At 34.5% G+C, this 17294-nt stretch overlaps 1 protein-coding gene and 1 long non-coding RNA gene across 22 annotated transcripts in view; both read right to left on the bottom strand.

Annotated features, from left to right (window-relative positions):
- The window catches only part of LOC105833808 (molybdopterin synthase catalytic subunit), a 123295-nt gene that overhangs the window by 78845 nt on the left and 27156 nt on the right, over nucleotides 1-17294 (bottom strand). For 13 of the 21 annotated variants that reach the window (XR_004963469.1, XR_004963468.1, XR_004963471.1 and 10 more), the window contains 2 exons: nucleotides 13639-13826; nucleotides 12228-12374 (listed from right to left, as the gene is read on the bottom strand). Coding sequence is in view for 17 of the 21 variants with exons in the window: in XM_036287621.1 (XP_036143514.1) it covers nucleotides 12228-12374; nucleotides 13639-13826 (335 nt within the window). In the remaining 4 variants the exon portion in view is untranslated. Of the gene's footprint in view, nucleotides 1-12227; nucleotides 12375-13638; nucleotides 13827-17015; nucleotides 17125-17294 lie in introns of all 21 variants that reach the window. The other 8 variants (XM_036287613.1, XM_036287614.1, XM_036287617.1 and 5 more) reach the window with 1 other exon arrangement.
- Nucleotides 4605-9585, bottom strand: LOC118645850. The gene is made up of 2 exons (XR_004963473.1): nucleotides 8733-9585; nucleotides 4605-7443 (listed from the first exon to the last, which is right to left on the bottom strand). It is a non-coding gene; the product is annotated as an uncharacterized LOC118645850 (long non-coding RNA).

Below are 17294 nucleotides of genomic sequence, written 5' to 3' on the forward strand. Positions count from 1 at the left end.
AGACCATGCAGTGCGATTAGGCTGAAGAAAGAAAAAACGCGCAGCTGCGGCTATATATTAGAATACTTTAAGAGGAAAAGAGGAGGAAACTCACTAGAAGAGGAAGAGTAAAAGAGGGAGCGAAAGCGGAGTAGTGGTGAGCAAGTGAGAAACAAAACCACTCCAGAGGTAAGTCAAGCGATTTGCCATTTAACATCAAGTCAGAAGGAACAATAAAAGGAAGGATAGAGGGTAAATAGGAAAACAAGAGCGACAGATAAATTCTAATAGCGCTAGCAAATCAGATGAAAGGAATGAGGACAAGCATGACGGAGGAGAACAAAAAAATTAGGACAGAAATGCAGAAAATAAAGGAAGCACTGAAAACAGGGATAACAAACAACGCGAAAAAAGCGAAGAAATTTGAAGAGCAAGTAAATAGAAGGATCAAAAAACTGGAAACTTCGCCGCGCTCGCGAACTCCCCTTGTGAGTTATATTTCGGTTTTTCATGATAGAACGATTTGACAGATCTCTGTTGGTACTGAGGATCGATTCTCGCCGTACGAGACTTTTAAATGCTTTTAATGACATAAGTTAAGAGACGAGAAAGTCGTAAATTGTGACCATGTGGGAAGCTCCTTCAAAAAGCCCAATTCTTGTTCCCACACTTTAACGGACTCAAAGTCCAATCATTGTAATACAATAAAAATTAAGAATCGTCCCAGTAATAGACTGATCTTTTTAAACTATCAAGAGTCCTAAACTTGCACAAAAATATATAATTTTTCCAATTCGGCAGCCGATTCTTTCATCATGCGTTTAACAATAATAATAAATTTAACGCGGCGTTTACTAATAAACATTTGTTTTCGTAAAACAAATTTAAAGCGTCACACTGACTTCTAAGAATACTCTGCAGCTAAAGTTGTGTTTGTTAACATCGATGCGGCTGAGCCAGTCAGACTTTCAAGTATTGTAATTTTTCTACAGAAGATAATGATGGATTTTTTACTATTAACAAATAGAATAAGTCCTCAAAAAGTAGCCATTCTGATAGGGTTCCATTAAATTTTGGTAAGTCAATATGAGAGAGCCGTGCATGGTAATAGAAGACTGGCAAGCTAGAAAATGCAGTTGCCGAATCTTAAGACAATGACGTACTAGGAGCGCTTCATTGTTCTTGTTTGTTACTCTCGAGTAAAACAGATAAGCGTTCAACACAATTTACATAATGTTCATAAGTTACTGTATACAAATTTGACGAAAAATAAAAGTAAGACTGAATTTTTAACTTGTCTTTTGAATTTAACTCTGTGTGGCAATGTTAATTGCTTTATGTTCAATGGAGAAATGCTCCCAAATTTCTTTTAAAGTAGTGAGGCGAGATTGAATTCTTTTGTTCGTAATATTACTTGAATCATTTTTAATAAAATTGTCAAAAAGTACTAGCAATAATTTCTGAAAGCGCAATTTGCAGTTCAATATGAATTTGAATGTGATTGAGCTTCATCTTGATTACTAGTTCCTTTCTATCCGGCTCAAAGGATTAAAAAATGTTCAAGAATGCACTGTTGTAAGTGAACTATATTCAATATATTTTCATTAACAAATTAAATTTGAGGGATTCTAAATTAACAGAGCACAAGTAAACATTTAAATTAACGCAAAATACGTAATTCGAACAAAATAGCCGTACAACAAGTATAAATGAGAAAGATGTGAAATTCATAGTCACACAACCTCTACTAGCAGAAGGCCAAACTTAGGCTAAAAGATCGGAAAATTAACAATGTGGCGATACAGAGAGGAGTTCGGCAGGGGTGTATTCTGTACCCAATCATATTTCATATCTGCTCGAAACACATGTTCAGGGATGCCCTACATAACATTCACGGGTCTCCTGGATACGTTCCGGGTTAGAAACAATCCCCTGCAGAGGTGAGAGGCTGTACTACTTGGGAAGTACTATCAACGACAAATGGGATCATTCCGTGGAGATTCGTTGTCGAATAGAAAAAGCTAGCGCAAAAAGCAACCTTTTTACATCGTAGAAAAATAATCTATAGACGTAACCTTAACCCTTCGACGTCACACTTCTTTTTTCTAACGTCGAGGTCACACTGGGTGGTTACCACCCATCGTCATATTTAAAGTGCTGTATTTATGAAATTATCAAAGATATGGTAACAAAAAAATTTATGGATAAACTTGAATGTTTGGAAAATGTATTCTGATATTATTTAAGCAAAAATCTAAAACCGTTAGTACCTAAAAAAATTTTTGAATCTTCTAACATTAGAAAAAAATTTTTACAAAATAAATCATAACTTTTTTAATTTTCAATATTTTTAGCTAAAAATTTAGACTTTTATTGTTCAAGTCTTGTACTTCAAGGAAAAAAATATGTCTTTGACCATTTTTTTCAAAAAGAGTATTTATTTTGCATATTGAACATAGAGTATTTTAGTATACTGAAAAACAGGTATTTTCATAGAAAAGTCATGTTACGATAGTATTTACTTAAGCGTCATTTTTTTGTATGCCACGCAAAACCATTTTTTCCTCGCAAAATAGATTACGGTCTACCACATGCACGCTATGTTAGAATGCGTTGATCTAACGTTACATTTTCAAGATCACTGTCCATTTCGTCCACAGATTGCTCTGAATTGCTTAAATATGATTCTTTGAATATGATTTTCCTCGACATCCGAATTAACATCGTTGAAATCATTACGTCCATCATTTTGTAAAATATCTTATATGGTCGCTGCCGTAAATTATAGATCATTATGCTGCATATTTTCGAAGAATAAATTAACATAAAAATTTTTTAAAAATTCTAGGCATAAGAATCTGTATTATACCATACTTTTACACTTTTTAGACCACAAAAAACACAAAAATTCGAAACACTAAAAAACACAAAAAACAGCGAGGTCACACATGGGATGGCTACCACACTACCTTGTCTTTGGACGACTGCCAAAAACAAATCAACGCGACTTTCAGTTACAGTATAGTAAAAGAGCATAGATAAAACCTTGAATTACCATTAAATGGCATTACTAGTATCATTTTTTCTTAAATCGGAAAGATATAATGTGTTGAATTTAAGCGATGGGTAGTAATCATCCAGTGTGACCTCGAAAAGTTAACCTACAACAAGGGTAAAAATGCTGAAGTGTTATGTGTTCTCCGTTCTTTTGCATGGGGCAAAATTATGGATAACGGCCATTGACGCATCTCTCGGAAGGCTCGAAGCATTAAAAATGTGACTGTATCACCGAATGCTACGTATTGTGAATGCCACGATTGTAAAAAAACTTAAAATAAAGAAACTCCCATTATGCGACAGCCGGATACATACTCTGTATGTACAAACATTGATTTTCTCCGAATCAAAATATTTTATTCAAAGTGCAGATTAATATCAGTAAAAACAGCTCACAGTCGTTACTAGTAAAACAAAAAACTTATAATAAAACGTCCACTACGCTTGCGTGCAATGTGCGATAATCATCACAATTATTTATGTACCGACTGTGCCAAAGATGAATAGAAATGAATTAATGTTAAATGTTAATTTTTAAATGTTTAAATGTTTAATGTTTATTAATAAATAAATGCCATTTTTTAATTAAAATATACCATTTTTGTCCTCAAAAACGACAAATTACAATTTGGACACAATAAAAATGTACACCGTGCAATTGGACACGTAAAATTTGTACACCGCAAAGTTGTACATCGCAAAGTTATACACCGCAAACTTGTACACCGCAAACTTGTACATCGCAAAGTTGTACACCGCAAAGTTGTACACCGCAAACTTATACACCGCAAAGTTGTACACCGCAAAGTTGTACACCGCAAAATTGTACACCGCAAAGTTGTACACTGTGTATATTGTATTGGAAATCTGCTAATACATATAAACTTTACTTTGTTTGCAATGTACAACATGGGTTAGCGACTTCGACGGAGTGGGTGTGTATGTGTGTGTGCATCACATTGGTTTGCGACTTTCCACGCAAAATTTTGTGGTGTACAACTTTGCGGTGTACAATTTGCGGTGTACAAATTTGCGGTGTACAATTTTGCAGTGTACAAATTTTACGTGTCCAATTGCACGGTGTACATTTTTATCGTGTCCAAATTGTAATTTGTCCAGAATTTATTTTTCCTGTGTATAAAATTACTGTGTCCAAACTTCCTGTGTCGAAATGAACCGTGTCCATTTAAAACGTGTACATTATTTTGTGTCCATTTGCACCGTGTCCATTTGCACTGTGTCCAAGTAAAGGCCACTCTTTTTTAAAGCTGCACTACAAAACAATTTTTTTCTCTAAAAAGGCATACATTGAGAATATCAGATTAAATTTTTAGTCAAAAATACTACAAACTCAAAAAGTTATGATTTTTTAAGCAAAACTACTTTTTGAAAAATTTCTTTTTCGCAAATTTTTTAAACTATATTAATAATTTTAACTATACTTTGTACTATATAAATTTATTCTAAAATGTTTGAAGTTTATCTCCAAATTTTTTGGCAGCAATCGAATTGATTGTCTTATAAATAGCAGTAGATTAAAAAATGCGCAAGATCACGTTGGTCCAGAATTTTCTCCGCGTTTTAAAAAATAAGGGAAGCAGCAAATAAAATTAAAAAAGCCGAATATATGAGAATAAGGATGGGGTACATAAACAATACTCCTACAAACGTAATGCTACCGAAAGCAAAAGTGGCGTCGAATGGGAAACAGCAAGAATGCTGCTAAGAAATTATATGTTAAAAATTGTGACCTCCATTAAAAGAGAAATATTAGAAGAAATAAAACTACTGGCAATAGAAGAGAAAAGAAACAGAGTAAACTCATCCTGGAACAAAAAGAGCTTAATATCAAAAGCATGGAATAAGGTGAAATACACAGGAGTAATATACAAGAACACAAAAGAAAAAATATTTGGTATGAATTATTGGGATATAACGGACGAGATAAACATAGAATTAGAAATAGGAAACAAAATAAAACTATAAAAAAGATCTCATATATGAATTATTTAAGGAAATATACAAAAAATATGACCTAGACACACAGTAAGAATATACATAGACGGCTCAAAAAATGAAGAGAAGAGATCGGTATTACTTTTATTGTGGAAAACATGAAATAGGGATACTATATGAGCCTCAATAGTACGGCAACTATATATAAAAGAAAGGGGAATAAGATGACAAAATGGGTAAGATGACGACTCGCTAATTGTTCTGAACTAATAACAGAGACCCAATGTTGAACTCATTAAAGGCTTTAGATAATAATATATTATCTGTTGTGGTTTAGTTTCAATCGGTCCAAAAAAGTAGATAATATAATAAGAAATATGTTTTAGGTTGCCCCTAGATAATGGCACCCATGCACAATACTCATTTTTAGCATTTGTTTATAGAAAATGAAGTAATTATAGTAAATACTTTCGGTTTTTAAATAAAATCATGATATAATATAGTTGTTAAAGGCTGTTTTGCTAGCGCGTGAGCGTCGTGGAAGGGAAGCCGGAGCGTTCAAGTAAATTACACGGGGTGTTACGCACACAAAAAAATAACGTTTAATTAATAATCTTGTTAATGTACACTCCAATTTACAGTAAAGTGAAAGGAGAAACTGACGTTGCGTGAGCGGGCAACGACGTCGTTGCAAACTGTCGCGACCGAGAGCAAGTGCTCGTCCGGAATGTATTTTAGATTCTAAGTTCACGTGAACTAATACCGCTAATTGTCACGTGTCTGTAAGTCGCTCGGAGACAGACTGACTGCTCGCAGCCCGCGCTCACGCGTCTTCGGATCGCCCGGACGTCCCGGTTTACCTCCATACATCTCTTGAACACGCATTCGCGATCACCCGTCTCCTGCGTGGTCACAAATACGATCCAGCCGCATATCATACTCTAAACGTCGCAAAGAAACGAGTGACATTCCACGCGATTCCAGACAATAGTTAAAAACGTATATACTAATACATTCATATTTTTTATTTTTAGCAGGTAACATTTTTATTAAATAAACAAGTAAATACTATAACTGCGAATAAGATGACGGATCACGCATTTGTACTTGCAAATTATGTTCTGCAACAAACATTAAATTGCGTTAATGTTATGCAAATTAAGTTTATAATTTGTGATACTGGTTATACTGGTAATCTGTAAGTAAATTTTATCAGAATTTATTGATTTTGTTATTTTTAACAAATAAAGTCAAAGTAGTTGTATTATTAATATAATATATTGTTAAATAAATAAAAAAATTGATGTTTATACAGATAAACAATAGATAAGTTGCAATATCTTATTTTAATTTCACTTAATTAGACTTTTTTCGCTACTGAAAGTTATTTTATTCACATAGGAAGGCAAGACAAAATTAACACGTTCTTACAAAATCAATTTCTTGAAATTCTAATTTATTTAACAGCTTTTAATTTTTACAATAGATACAAAAAGCTTTAGTAAATCTAAAAAAATAGATCATTATTTTTACACCATCAGAAATTAGGAAAAATCGACAAACCCTAAGGTCATCTTATTCCCTTCCCCTACACTAGAGGCGTGTGCAATAGCAAAGGCCGTGGAGTGGATGCTCCGCAACAAAATTTGGAAAAATATACTAACGGATACTAACGGATAGTCTGAATGAGATAGAAATCTTAAATGACAATAAAATTACAGTTCATGCAAACAATTATATAATAGAAATAAGAAAATGGTACTTCAGGATACAAAAAAGGAGCCAAGTAGTAATAATCGCATAAATACCAGCACCTACGAACATATGAGGAAACAAAGAAGTTAATAAGCTAGTCAAAGCAACAGAGTAAGAGAAAAAGGTAAGCTCTATTTCAAGAACTTCTACAAGAAAGAGGAAAGAAGCCCACAGTTTAAACAAATGGACATGTTAAGAAGAGCGAAAGTATTGTTCAACAGACTGACAATGAGATCGAATTACTACAATTTAAATGTAAGCCTGGTGCAAAAAGGTTACAAAGATACCGCCAGATGTCAGTGCGGCAACGAGAGGGAAGAGTTAGACCATCTAGTATTCAACTGCACTATCTATGACAAAGCACAAATAGAAATGAACAGAAAAATTGAACATGGGAGATAAAAGATCGGATAGCTTCTGGAGCTGGTTAAGGGGATGCTAAAGTGCCCGTTAAAATTAATCAGGATCGATAACGTAGTCATTCGTGCAAATCATTACTAAGATTTCGTATGTATTTCTTTATAGAATTGGAAATCCATTGAAGTACACGTATTAATATCATCTCGTATACTAGATTTTATACCAAGAACAAATGTTTTTTAAACCGCTTTTTTTCTAATCTGTATCTGAATTTGCAGTTATAAAATGTTCATGAAACTAATATTTTTTCCTAAACTTTTAATCTTACAAAGGGACCTTACGGGTCATGAGTCATCGATTTTTTTCATACTTATAGGATTTGAAGATCAGTATCCGAACTTCAATTTCTTAAAGCAGTACGGTGCGCTTCTCAAAAATACTCGAGAAAATCGATTTTGAAGATTTCCGATATCTTTAAGTACAGAAAATTTTGACCTATTGTCAGAGCCGCTCGTAGCCGAACGCACAGAGCTCTAGTTTCGTAAGCGCGGAGTCGCTGGTTTGATTCTCGCTTTGGCCCCAATTTTTTTTAAATAAGTCAATGGAGTTTTTTTTAAATCCTATATCTTAACATTTATCAAATTGAAATGCTAATTAATTATTAAATATTTATTCGTTATTTTTTACATAAAAATTAACATATTTTTATTTTTAATTGCCACTTGCTTGAAAATGCGAATATTTATAATAAATTAAAATTTGGTACAAAAATGGAAAACGTCTTATTGTTAAATGCAAAAATAATATATACAAATAATATTCAGTTATTTTATCGCTTACATTTTACGCTGTATCTTTAACACGTTAGTTGGAGTTTACAAGTCGAGTTTATTGTAAGTCGATCCTGGTCGATCTCCATTCTTTCGCATCTAGTCGTGAACAAAGAACAGCCTTGCAAAAAGTAGGAGAAGTAAGAGTTCTGAGAGAGCAGATGCTGTGCTATTCGTATTTTACCGTTAAATAAAAATAAAAAGATGTTAATTTTTATTTAAAAAATAACGAATAAATATTTAATAATTAATTAGCATTTCAATTTAATAAATGTTAAGATATAGGATTTAAAAAAAACTGCATTAACTTATTAAAAAAAAATTGGGACCAGCAAAAATCAAACCAGCGACTCCGCGCTTACGAATTAGAGCTCTGTGCGCTCGGCTATGAGCGGCTCTGACGATAGGTCAAAATTTTCTGTACTTAAATATATCGGAAATCTTCAAAATCGATTTTCTCGAGTATTTTTGAGAAGCGCATCGTACTGCTTTAGGAAATTGAAGTCCGGGTACTGATCTTCAAATCCTATAAGTATGAAAAAAATCGATGACCCATGACCCGTAAAGTCCCCTTGTTAGTTTGAATTGCACGATATTGTTCGTATATGTTATCCTTAGAAGAATACGGTTTCATTTTGTATAAAATCTATATTAATATATATGTACAATGTACAAAATCTATATATTGATGTAGATTTTGTATATTAAGTAAATATTGTCATAAAGTGACAGCTTTACGTACTAAAAATAAAATTTTTTTCCATTTTTTATATTAACCGTATTTTAATATTTGACCTTATATCCCAGATTTTGGTGCATACTTTAATTCTGTAAAGAAGTTTTGCAATTCTATAATCCCAATTAAAAGATCAGTTGATTTAAAAAATGTCAGTAAAACAGACAACTTTAGAATTCCCTTAAAGAAAGAGGAACTGGGCACACTTAAAATAGTATATCAGTTTATTAAAACCACCGGAAGAATTATATAATGAGAGTGGCAGGACTGTAACTCCTACAAAGCTTAAAGTCATAAGTGTCGTACATCTACCTATAAATCTGATACATTAAACTCTCAAAAAAAAAATTACAGACATTATGTCATCACGTTATTGTATCAAGACCACGTTAAAGTCGAGCAGTGCAACTCTGCAGCAGGGTTGGCATGTTTTAAACAATTTGTTTAAAACTGTTTGATTAAAACTTGCTTAAAACGGTAAACACTATTTTAAACATTTTTTTTCACAGTTTTAAACTACTGTTTAAAACTGTTTAAAACACAAAAACGTTTTTGTTTCAGTTTTTTATTTAGTTTTTTATCTATATTACTTATGTAGCATATAAATATAAAGATACAAATACTGAAATACAAATTGAAAATGATAAGATGAGTATTATTCTATTACTTCAGCAGAATATTTGTTTTTGGATATTAAATAACAGTCATCACAATAAAGACTACTTAGTAGTACTAACTAATCCACTAACAGTGTCCATTGTTTTAAACAAATTGCTTAAAACATGCCAACTCTGGTGCAAATATTTAAATTTTTTACACAGATCAAAGTTATCAAGTGTTTTTTTGGCCTGTTTAAGACATGTTTTTTGTCTAAAACATGTTTTTTAACCTTAGTTTAAAACATAAATAAAACATAAAACATTGTTTTAAACAAAAGTGTTTTTGTTTAAAATAAAAAAACATGTTTTTGCCAACCCAGTTCTGCAGTAATAAACATTAATAAATATAACAACTTGATGCATTTGTTAAAAAACAAGCATAATTTCAAGATAAAAAGTCAAAAGTTCTTACGATAGATTCCTGATCATACACATTTAGCTACAAAGGAAAATTTTTTATATACGTGGGTGGTTTGAAAAGTCCGTGCAAAGTCAGAGAAATAGCATTACTAGTACGTATCGAGATTATTTTCAGTTAGTAGCATCTCTTGGAAGAACACACACGAAGTTTCAGCCAGATCGGACTATTTCTTTGTGTTTAGCGTTCGTATGAATTAAGGAAGCCGAGTAATTTTCAAAAAATGGACGAAACAGAATTTTGTGTGCTGATTAAACATTACTTTTATAAAGTAATATTTTTTCAAAAAATGGACAAAAAAGAATTTCGTGTGCTGATTAAACATTACTTTCATAAAGTAATGTTTAATCAGCACACGAAATTCTTTTTCGTCCATTTTTTAAAAATCACTCGGCTTCCTCAATTCATACGAACGCCAAACACAAAGAAATAGTCCGATCTGGCTGAAACTTCGTGTGTGTTCATCCAAGAGATGCTACTAACTGAAATGACCTCGATACGCACTAGCAATGCTATCTCTCTGACTTTGCACGGACTTTTCAAACCACCCACATAAGTATTACTAAAATAATTAATTTACATAAAATTACATAGAAACTATTTTCTTTAATTGCGAGGGGCTCCGCCTCCCGCAGACCTCCTGTTTTACGCTCTAAACCCTCCGCTTTCCGTCCTAAACCACTTCTCGCCTCAATTATTTTCTACATACTTGTAACAAAAAAATAGAATGTTACTCGTGCGGATAAATGCACACGTTGGAAATAGCCGATTTTCCACACTTGTAACAAAAATATTTTTTAACAAACTATTCAACACAATTAGAGGAACAAAAGTTTGAAATAGCGCCAAGTTCGTAAAAATTGAGCAAAAAATCTAAATTTTTGATATAATGTAGCCCGAAGTGTTGATTTGATTCCTGCGAAGTCTCCTCCCTATGAGTCCAGCAGTTTCAGAGTTACGTCCCTCGAAGCAACCTCCCATCAAAAACAAAAGTTGCAAGGTTGCAACTTGAAAGGTACAGGGCAATCTGATGCAGAGAGGAAATTAAAACAAGCTGGGTGAAGAGAGAAAGAAGAATTTTTTGGTCTCGAATGCGTCATGCCCTGAAGGGATCACCGAATAGGCTGATGCAACCGCGACTCATTGTTTTCACTGTCCAACCAAAGGGGTGGCAGGTAGAGGTTGAAAGGGGTGAGTTTCGTATGTGGTCAAGGAAGAGTGCCAAAGATTTCTACGAGTGCGGTTCGGTCCATTTCCAAATTTTTCTGGGCCATTTTCCGTATCAGATTGCTCTGTATCTTCCAAACTGCAACCGTGCAACTTTTGTTTTTGACATGGGGTTGCTTCAAAAGGCAAAACTCCGAAATTACTGGCCCCACAGTGAGGAAACTTTGCAGGAATCAAGTCTGTAACGAACCGCGTTCCTAAGCGGCTAACAGCGACCGCGAGGCTCGGCCGACCATCCTCCGGGCCAAGAAACGGGCAAAGCGTGCCCGTAATAAGCACTCCACGCTACCGAGATGACGCGCATCTCGGAGGCGCTTCGCCTCCCTCCTCCCGAACCAGCATCCCGGCCCGAGGAGAGATGTAACCGAAAGGAGGCCGAGGAGTCCCGAAGACTCCCGAGTCGCTGCCGGGTACCATATATAAGGCCACCCGGCAGCGATAAAGATCACTTCTTGTTATCCCGTCCGATTCGCTCCAACGAGAAGACTAAACCTTACGAGCCAGAAAACAGTGGAGTGTTCTCCGTCATCGCCGAGAGTTCTCGGCCTAGCTCGTCTCGTTTCCTTCCTCGCTAAGCAAACAACGGGGGTAGAGCGTGCTCTGTCTCCGCCGAGAGCTTTCGGCAGCTAGCAAGAATCCTTACCAACCACATCCTCACGGCCTGGTAACGGAGTGTTCTCCGTCTCCCCCCGAGCGTACTCGGGGCCGACGCCGTTCTGCAAAACCAAGCCGCAATTCAGAGAATTGCCGCAACAATTCACAGGAAAGCTTCGGGACGCGAGACACCCGCTTCCGCACCGCGCGCCCGCCGGCCACCAAGCCCGAACGTCGGGCTCGCTACACGCACCGCCCGCCACACCGCGCGCCGCGGACATCCCACCGTACCAAGCAGCTGATCGGCTGGCTGTCACGTGCGCGATTACTGATCGCCGAAGATATCATTGTACATAACGCCTCACCAACCTCTGTATATAATTCCTCCGCACTGTAAATATCCGCGAACCTATCTGTACTATAAAATAAGCAATAAAGTGTATCGTCCAGCTATCCATTGCATTTCTGCTATCTCTGAGCCTTTTTCGCCCTGACCTTTTCCGACGAGCTAAAGTCTCCGCGCGAAAAACGGTCGTTACAAGTCAACACTTCGGACTACATCATATTAAAAATTCAGATTTTTTTGCTCAACTTTTACTTTGGCGCTATTTCAAACTTTTGTTCCTCTAATTTTGTTCAGCAGTTTATATTCTTACCTTTTTATCTTCAAAATTATCTCGAGTAATTCCAATAAAACTAGATATTGCTCCACAGTTGGGAAATGTCACTAATCTCATAATTTCTGAAACATTTAGTTCTTCTTGTTGCAACTTGACAAAATTCTTTGATACCTCCATATTATCCTAAAGTACAAATAATATTAATTAATTTTTAAGAACAATATTATATAAGACCATATATGTGAATAACACAATTCAAGTAGAGATGGGTTAATAAACGATCAAAGTGGATCTTAATGGTAATTGTGTGCATTTCTCTTATACATTTCTTTGTTGAATTGTGTTATTCACATTTATGGTCGTACATACTATAATTCTTACACGTTAGTTACAATATGTTGTCGTAATAATGTTTATTTCAAAGAATATTATCATATGTCTCGGTGACTAAACTGACTGAGACGTTCAGTTTAAAAACAATAAAAAAAAACCGAATACATATTTCAATACCAAAATCCTACGGTATGCTGCTTTTTATCTAAATCGACCTGAACGAAAATGACTTCCGTCGGAAAATATTATACCTTGTCAGATTTCTTATAGCAAAAGCTATCTAATTAATAGTATTACTGTTATTCAGATCGGCGACTGATAATTAGCGGACATTCCGAGTACGCGCTGAAAGTTCGAAAGTAAAGAGAGCGTAGTTCGAATAAACTAGAAAGTCACGTAATAAGCATTAAGATCCGTTTTGACCGTTTATTCTCCTATTTTTACTTAAATTGAATCTATTTTATTTATTAATTTTCCATTGTTTTCATTCGACAAATAAATCTTACAATTAGTACTCTCGTATATGAGCATCGGCCGTGTTTATGTGTGTCACTGTATCAGTACGGTGTTGCCACATATATTCTCAGATTTTATAGACATAATCTTAAAAAAAGAAACAAATAAAAAAATAAAAATAATAAACACCCTCAACGTTGTACCAACAGAGTCATGTGAAGGCAAAAAAATGAGATATTTATGATAAAATCAATAAAGTTTGGCAACAGCGCAAATTACGTCAACTGTACGTATTTGCTCTCCATAAGCTCGGCATAAACGCCATGCTCAGATGTGTCAGACATTAACACTTTCAAGTCTTTAACAAAATTAGGAAAATGTTATTAATTGTGATCTAAAAAGTTGTAAGTAAAAAGTTATAAAGTTCCATGATCAATTATTATGTCGCATTTAAGTAAATAAAAAATGTAAACCAAGTATTTCCCTCATGAAAACAAGGAATTAACCAATTAATAACTGAAAAAAAACTGTGCATCGTGGATCTTTGGAAAATGTTTCATTCGTGGCATAAAATCGGAGTTAGCAAAAAAACCACTATAAACACTTTTGTATTTTTCAAAAATCCAAGATGGCGGATTAACATGTGCAACACTCACACCGAGAATAGCGCGAGTGACAAGGGTGTCGAGTGACACCTCGCGCGAGGACACCGTCCGGCCTTCACACTGAACGTCGCACCGGGCAATGTATTCGATTGCCACCCGATTGCCACCCAAAATCTTCTGATTTCCGGTGGAATGCACATAGCCAGCAACTGCTGGCTAAGCAAGTGCACGGGCCAAAGGCCTGTAACCACGAGAGAAACCCTCTAGCAACAGGCCGAAAAGCGGCGTATATAAATATACATATAAATAACGCCGCGAAAAGAGAATAAGTGGGCTCATTATTAATTAATACAGCGACGAATCTATGTCGCTCGTTGTAACGCATAATTGTACTTAATCATTTGCGACACTTGTCAATTCGGGTTTAATAACTGAAAACTGTAACTACGTTGGAAGAAATATATCTTTTTATAACTACTCTCGGCGTTATCTGTACGGAACCTGATCCCTCATCGGCAGCGATCCCGTTTCGTATCCCGAGATCAAGGAGCACGACAAATATAAGGGAACGAAATTTAAAAATTTCATTACTTTCTAATAAAAACTCTTATACAAGAATTTTTTGGATCGCTCATAATTCCGTAATTAAAATTGCAAAATGTAAGATGGCGGATCAAATATGGCCGCTTATTTTGCGTGTAAATGTCCATTGTCGCGAATAATTGCTTCCTATTTGTTCCATTCACGTCAAAGTTGGTTCAAAATCATTCATTTCGTGATGTGGTGTCACGATATAAAAATAATAAGAACCAGTTTCGGACTCTCAATTCAAAGATGGCTGACCAATATGGCAGACCAAAAATTCAAAATTCGAATATTTTCCAACAGACTTTTATATAAAAAATTTTTAAGTCGTTGATAACAATTCTGGTGTCAAAATCTCAAATTCGAAATGACAGATAAAACATGGCTGCTTGTTCTACTTGAAAAATCCATTGTCACTGTGTACCCCTCGTGAGTACGGGTTAGGGATCGCTGCCAGAGATCTCGCGAGGAGGGTATTTAGTCACTACACACCACTCTTTGTGTTGAGCGCTTTTATTATAATGTTCGTTTTACAGTGTGCGGTTAGATCGCGACCCCGCAAGGCAGAATATCGCGTCTATGAGTGCACTGTCCACGACCTCGCAAAGCGTAGTGTCGTGGTTGTATTTATTACAATGTTTTGTGTCGGCGATACACGACCTTGCAAAGCAGAGTGTCGTGTGTTATTTCGGTTTGTCAACTTCGGATTGACCCGCCCCTCACTTTCTTTGGCGGTTTATATATTTGTAAATTCGGTAGTCGGATCGAGAGAAGGGGAGGATTGCGTAAGGCCGTAAATCGGTCAGTATTCCAAATTCTTGCTTAGACAGCAAGTGCTGTCTAAGAAGCATTGTGCTAATTGTTGAGCGGATTGCGCGGAACCTCGCGCAATGCGCTCGATGCTGACTGCTGCAGCTGACCGACTTACGTCATCAGTGTTACTGACACCTTTCTTATCAGTATGAGTGTGTCACTCATACTGATAACATCGAGTCACTCATAACATAACGAGGAACAAATAATTGTTCCTCGTCCATTTAGTTCACGCGGAAGTGGCAAAAATCATTTAATTTGTGGTATAGGCTATAAATGTGAGAGGTATTTGATGAATGTTCCCTGATTCTAAATTCAAAAATTCGAAATTCGATTATTAACAAAAAAACTTCATATAAGAGTTTTTTAGAGCTGATGACAATTTTGGTGTTAAAATTGCGGAATTCAAGATGGCGAATTAAATATAGATTTTTCATCCCGAATTTCGAGATTTCAACACCAGAATCGTTATCCAAGACCCAAAAGAAGTACAAGAGTCTTTGTTAAAAAATAATCAAATTTTGAATTTTTTTAGTCCGCCATATTAGTCAATCATCTTTGGATTAAAAATCGGAAAGTGGTTTTTATCAATTATTCTCTCACATCATTACTCCATGCCACGAAATGAATGACTTCAAACCAACTTCCACGTGAATGAAACGAATAGAAAGCAATTATTCGCAATAATGAACATTTACAAGAAAAATAAGCGGCCATATTCGATCCACCATCTTAAAAGCTCCTGTATAAGAGTTTTTATCAAAAAGTAAATAAAATTTTAAAATTTAATTTCGTTATATTAATCTGCCATCTTGGATTTTCGAAAAATTCAAAAGTGCTTATAATGTTTTGTTAATTCTAACCTTATGCCATGAATAAAAACACTTCCTAGAGCTCCATGATGCACAGTTTCTTCTCAGCCGTTAATGGATTAACTTACTACATGCATTAAAAAATATATTTGCAGCAACAAGATTTGCTTGTAAGTAAAACTTAAAAATTTGAACATTTATATAACGTTTAAGAAATATCACAAACGCAATAATATAAACATGCAATAATATTATACATAGATATGCAGAAATAAAGGATTAGATTTTTAGATCAAAATATATCTCGGCTGATCAAATTATATTAACCCATTAAGTCCCAAGCGGACAGTTTTTTGTGATTTTTCAGCGATATTTTACACTATGAATCTAATCTTCAAAAAATTTTACACCAACTTTTTCTTATGTAAAATTTTTTTAACTTTCAATATCCGTTGTCAGAATTTTTCAGAAATGCAATCTGAACAAATTATGTTAATTTATTTGAAAGAAAAGTGACTTTTTCACTGAAATTTTTTTTAAATTAATATTTACACATAAAAAACGGATGAACATATCTCTGAGAAGTAAAAGTCTTGCGTCCATGGACTATAAACTTTCAAATATACGTGTAAGTGTATTTCAATTCAAAATGGTGAAATCCAATATGACGGTTAAAAGATGCAAAATCTATAAAATGTATAAAATCTTCGATTTCTCCATATGTAAATATTTCTTTCAATCGCTTTATTATCCAAATTAGTTGTTAGAGATTTTTTGGGTCTTAAAGATAGCAGATCTAATATGAAGGTAACAAAATTTCGAAATCTCTCAATTTCGCTGAAAATCAATCTATGGAAAGTTCTTAGGTCACTAATTATGAATTTGCCATCAAAATATTCAAACTCAAAATGGCGGAGCCAATATGGCGGTAAAAAATTTTCGAAATCTCTTGAATTCGCTAAAAATCACTCTATAGGGGTTTTTTGGGTTGCTAATTACGAATATAACATTAGAATTATTGAAGTGAAGAAAGTAGATTGAACATTGCAATGTAGACAGCAGAAAATTTCTAAACGTGTGATAAATGTCATGTGTGAATATTCATGGAGGATTCTGATCATTTCCGTAAGGAAAAACAAAGATATATTTAAAAGAAATATACATATAAACATACATATAGAGACACTATTGTGCAATGTTATTTTCTATTTTATTATTACCTGACAGTTCTCTTTAATTCTTCTCTCTTAAACACTCCCCCCCCTCTCTCCATTCCTTCTTTCTAAAAACGTAAAAAACTTTTTTCGTTTCTTTCCTCCTTTTTTCTTTCTAAAAAATTAAAGAATTTTAAACATATTATTATATGATATATTTTACGTATTATTTTAAAGTAAAATTTTTAATTAAATTATAAATTATATTATATTTTAATGTTGTTCCCTATTTCTCTCCCTCTCTATCTATCTATATCATTCCTTTACTTCTATAAAAATTAACAA

This window comes from Monomorium pharaonis, chromosome 5, assembly GCF_013373865.1.
Source record: "Monomorium pharaonis isolate MP-MQ-018 chromosome 5, ASM1337386v2, whole genome shotgun sequence".
Taxonomy (NCBI): domain Eukaryota; kingdom Metazoa; phylum Arthropoda; class Insecta; order Hymenoptera; family Formicidae; genus Monomorium; species Monomorium pharaonis.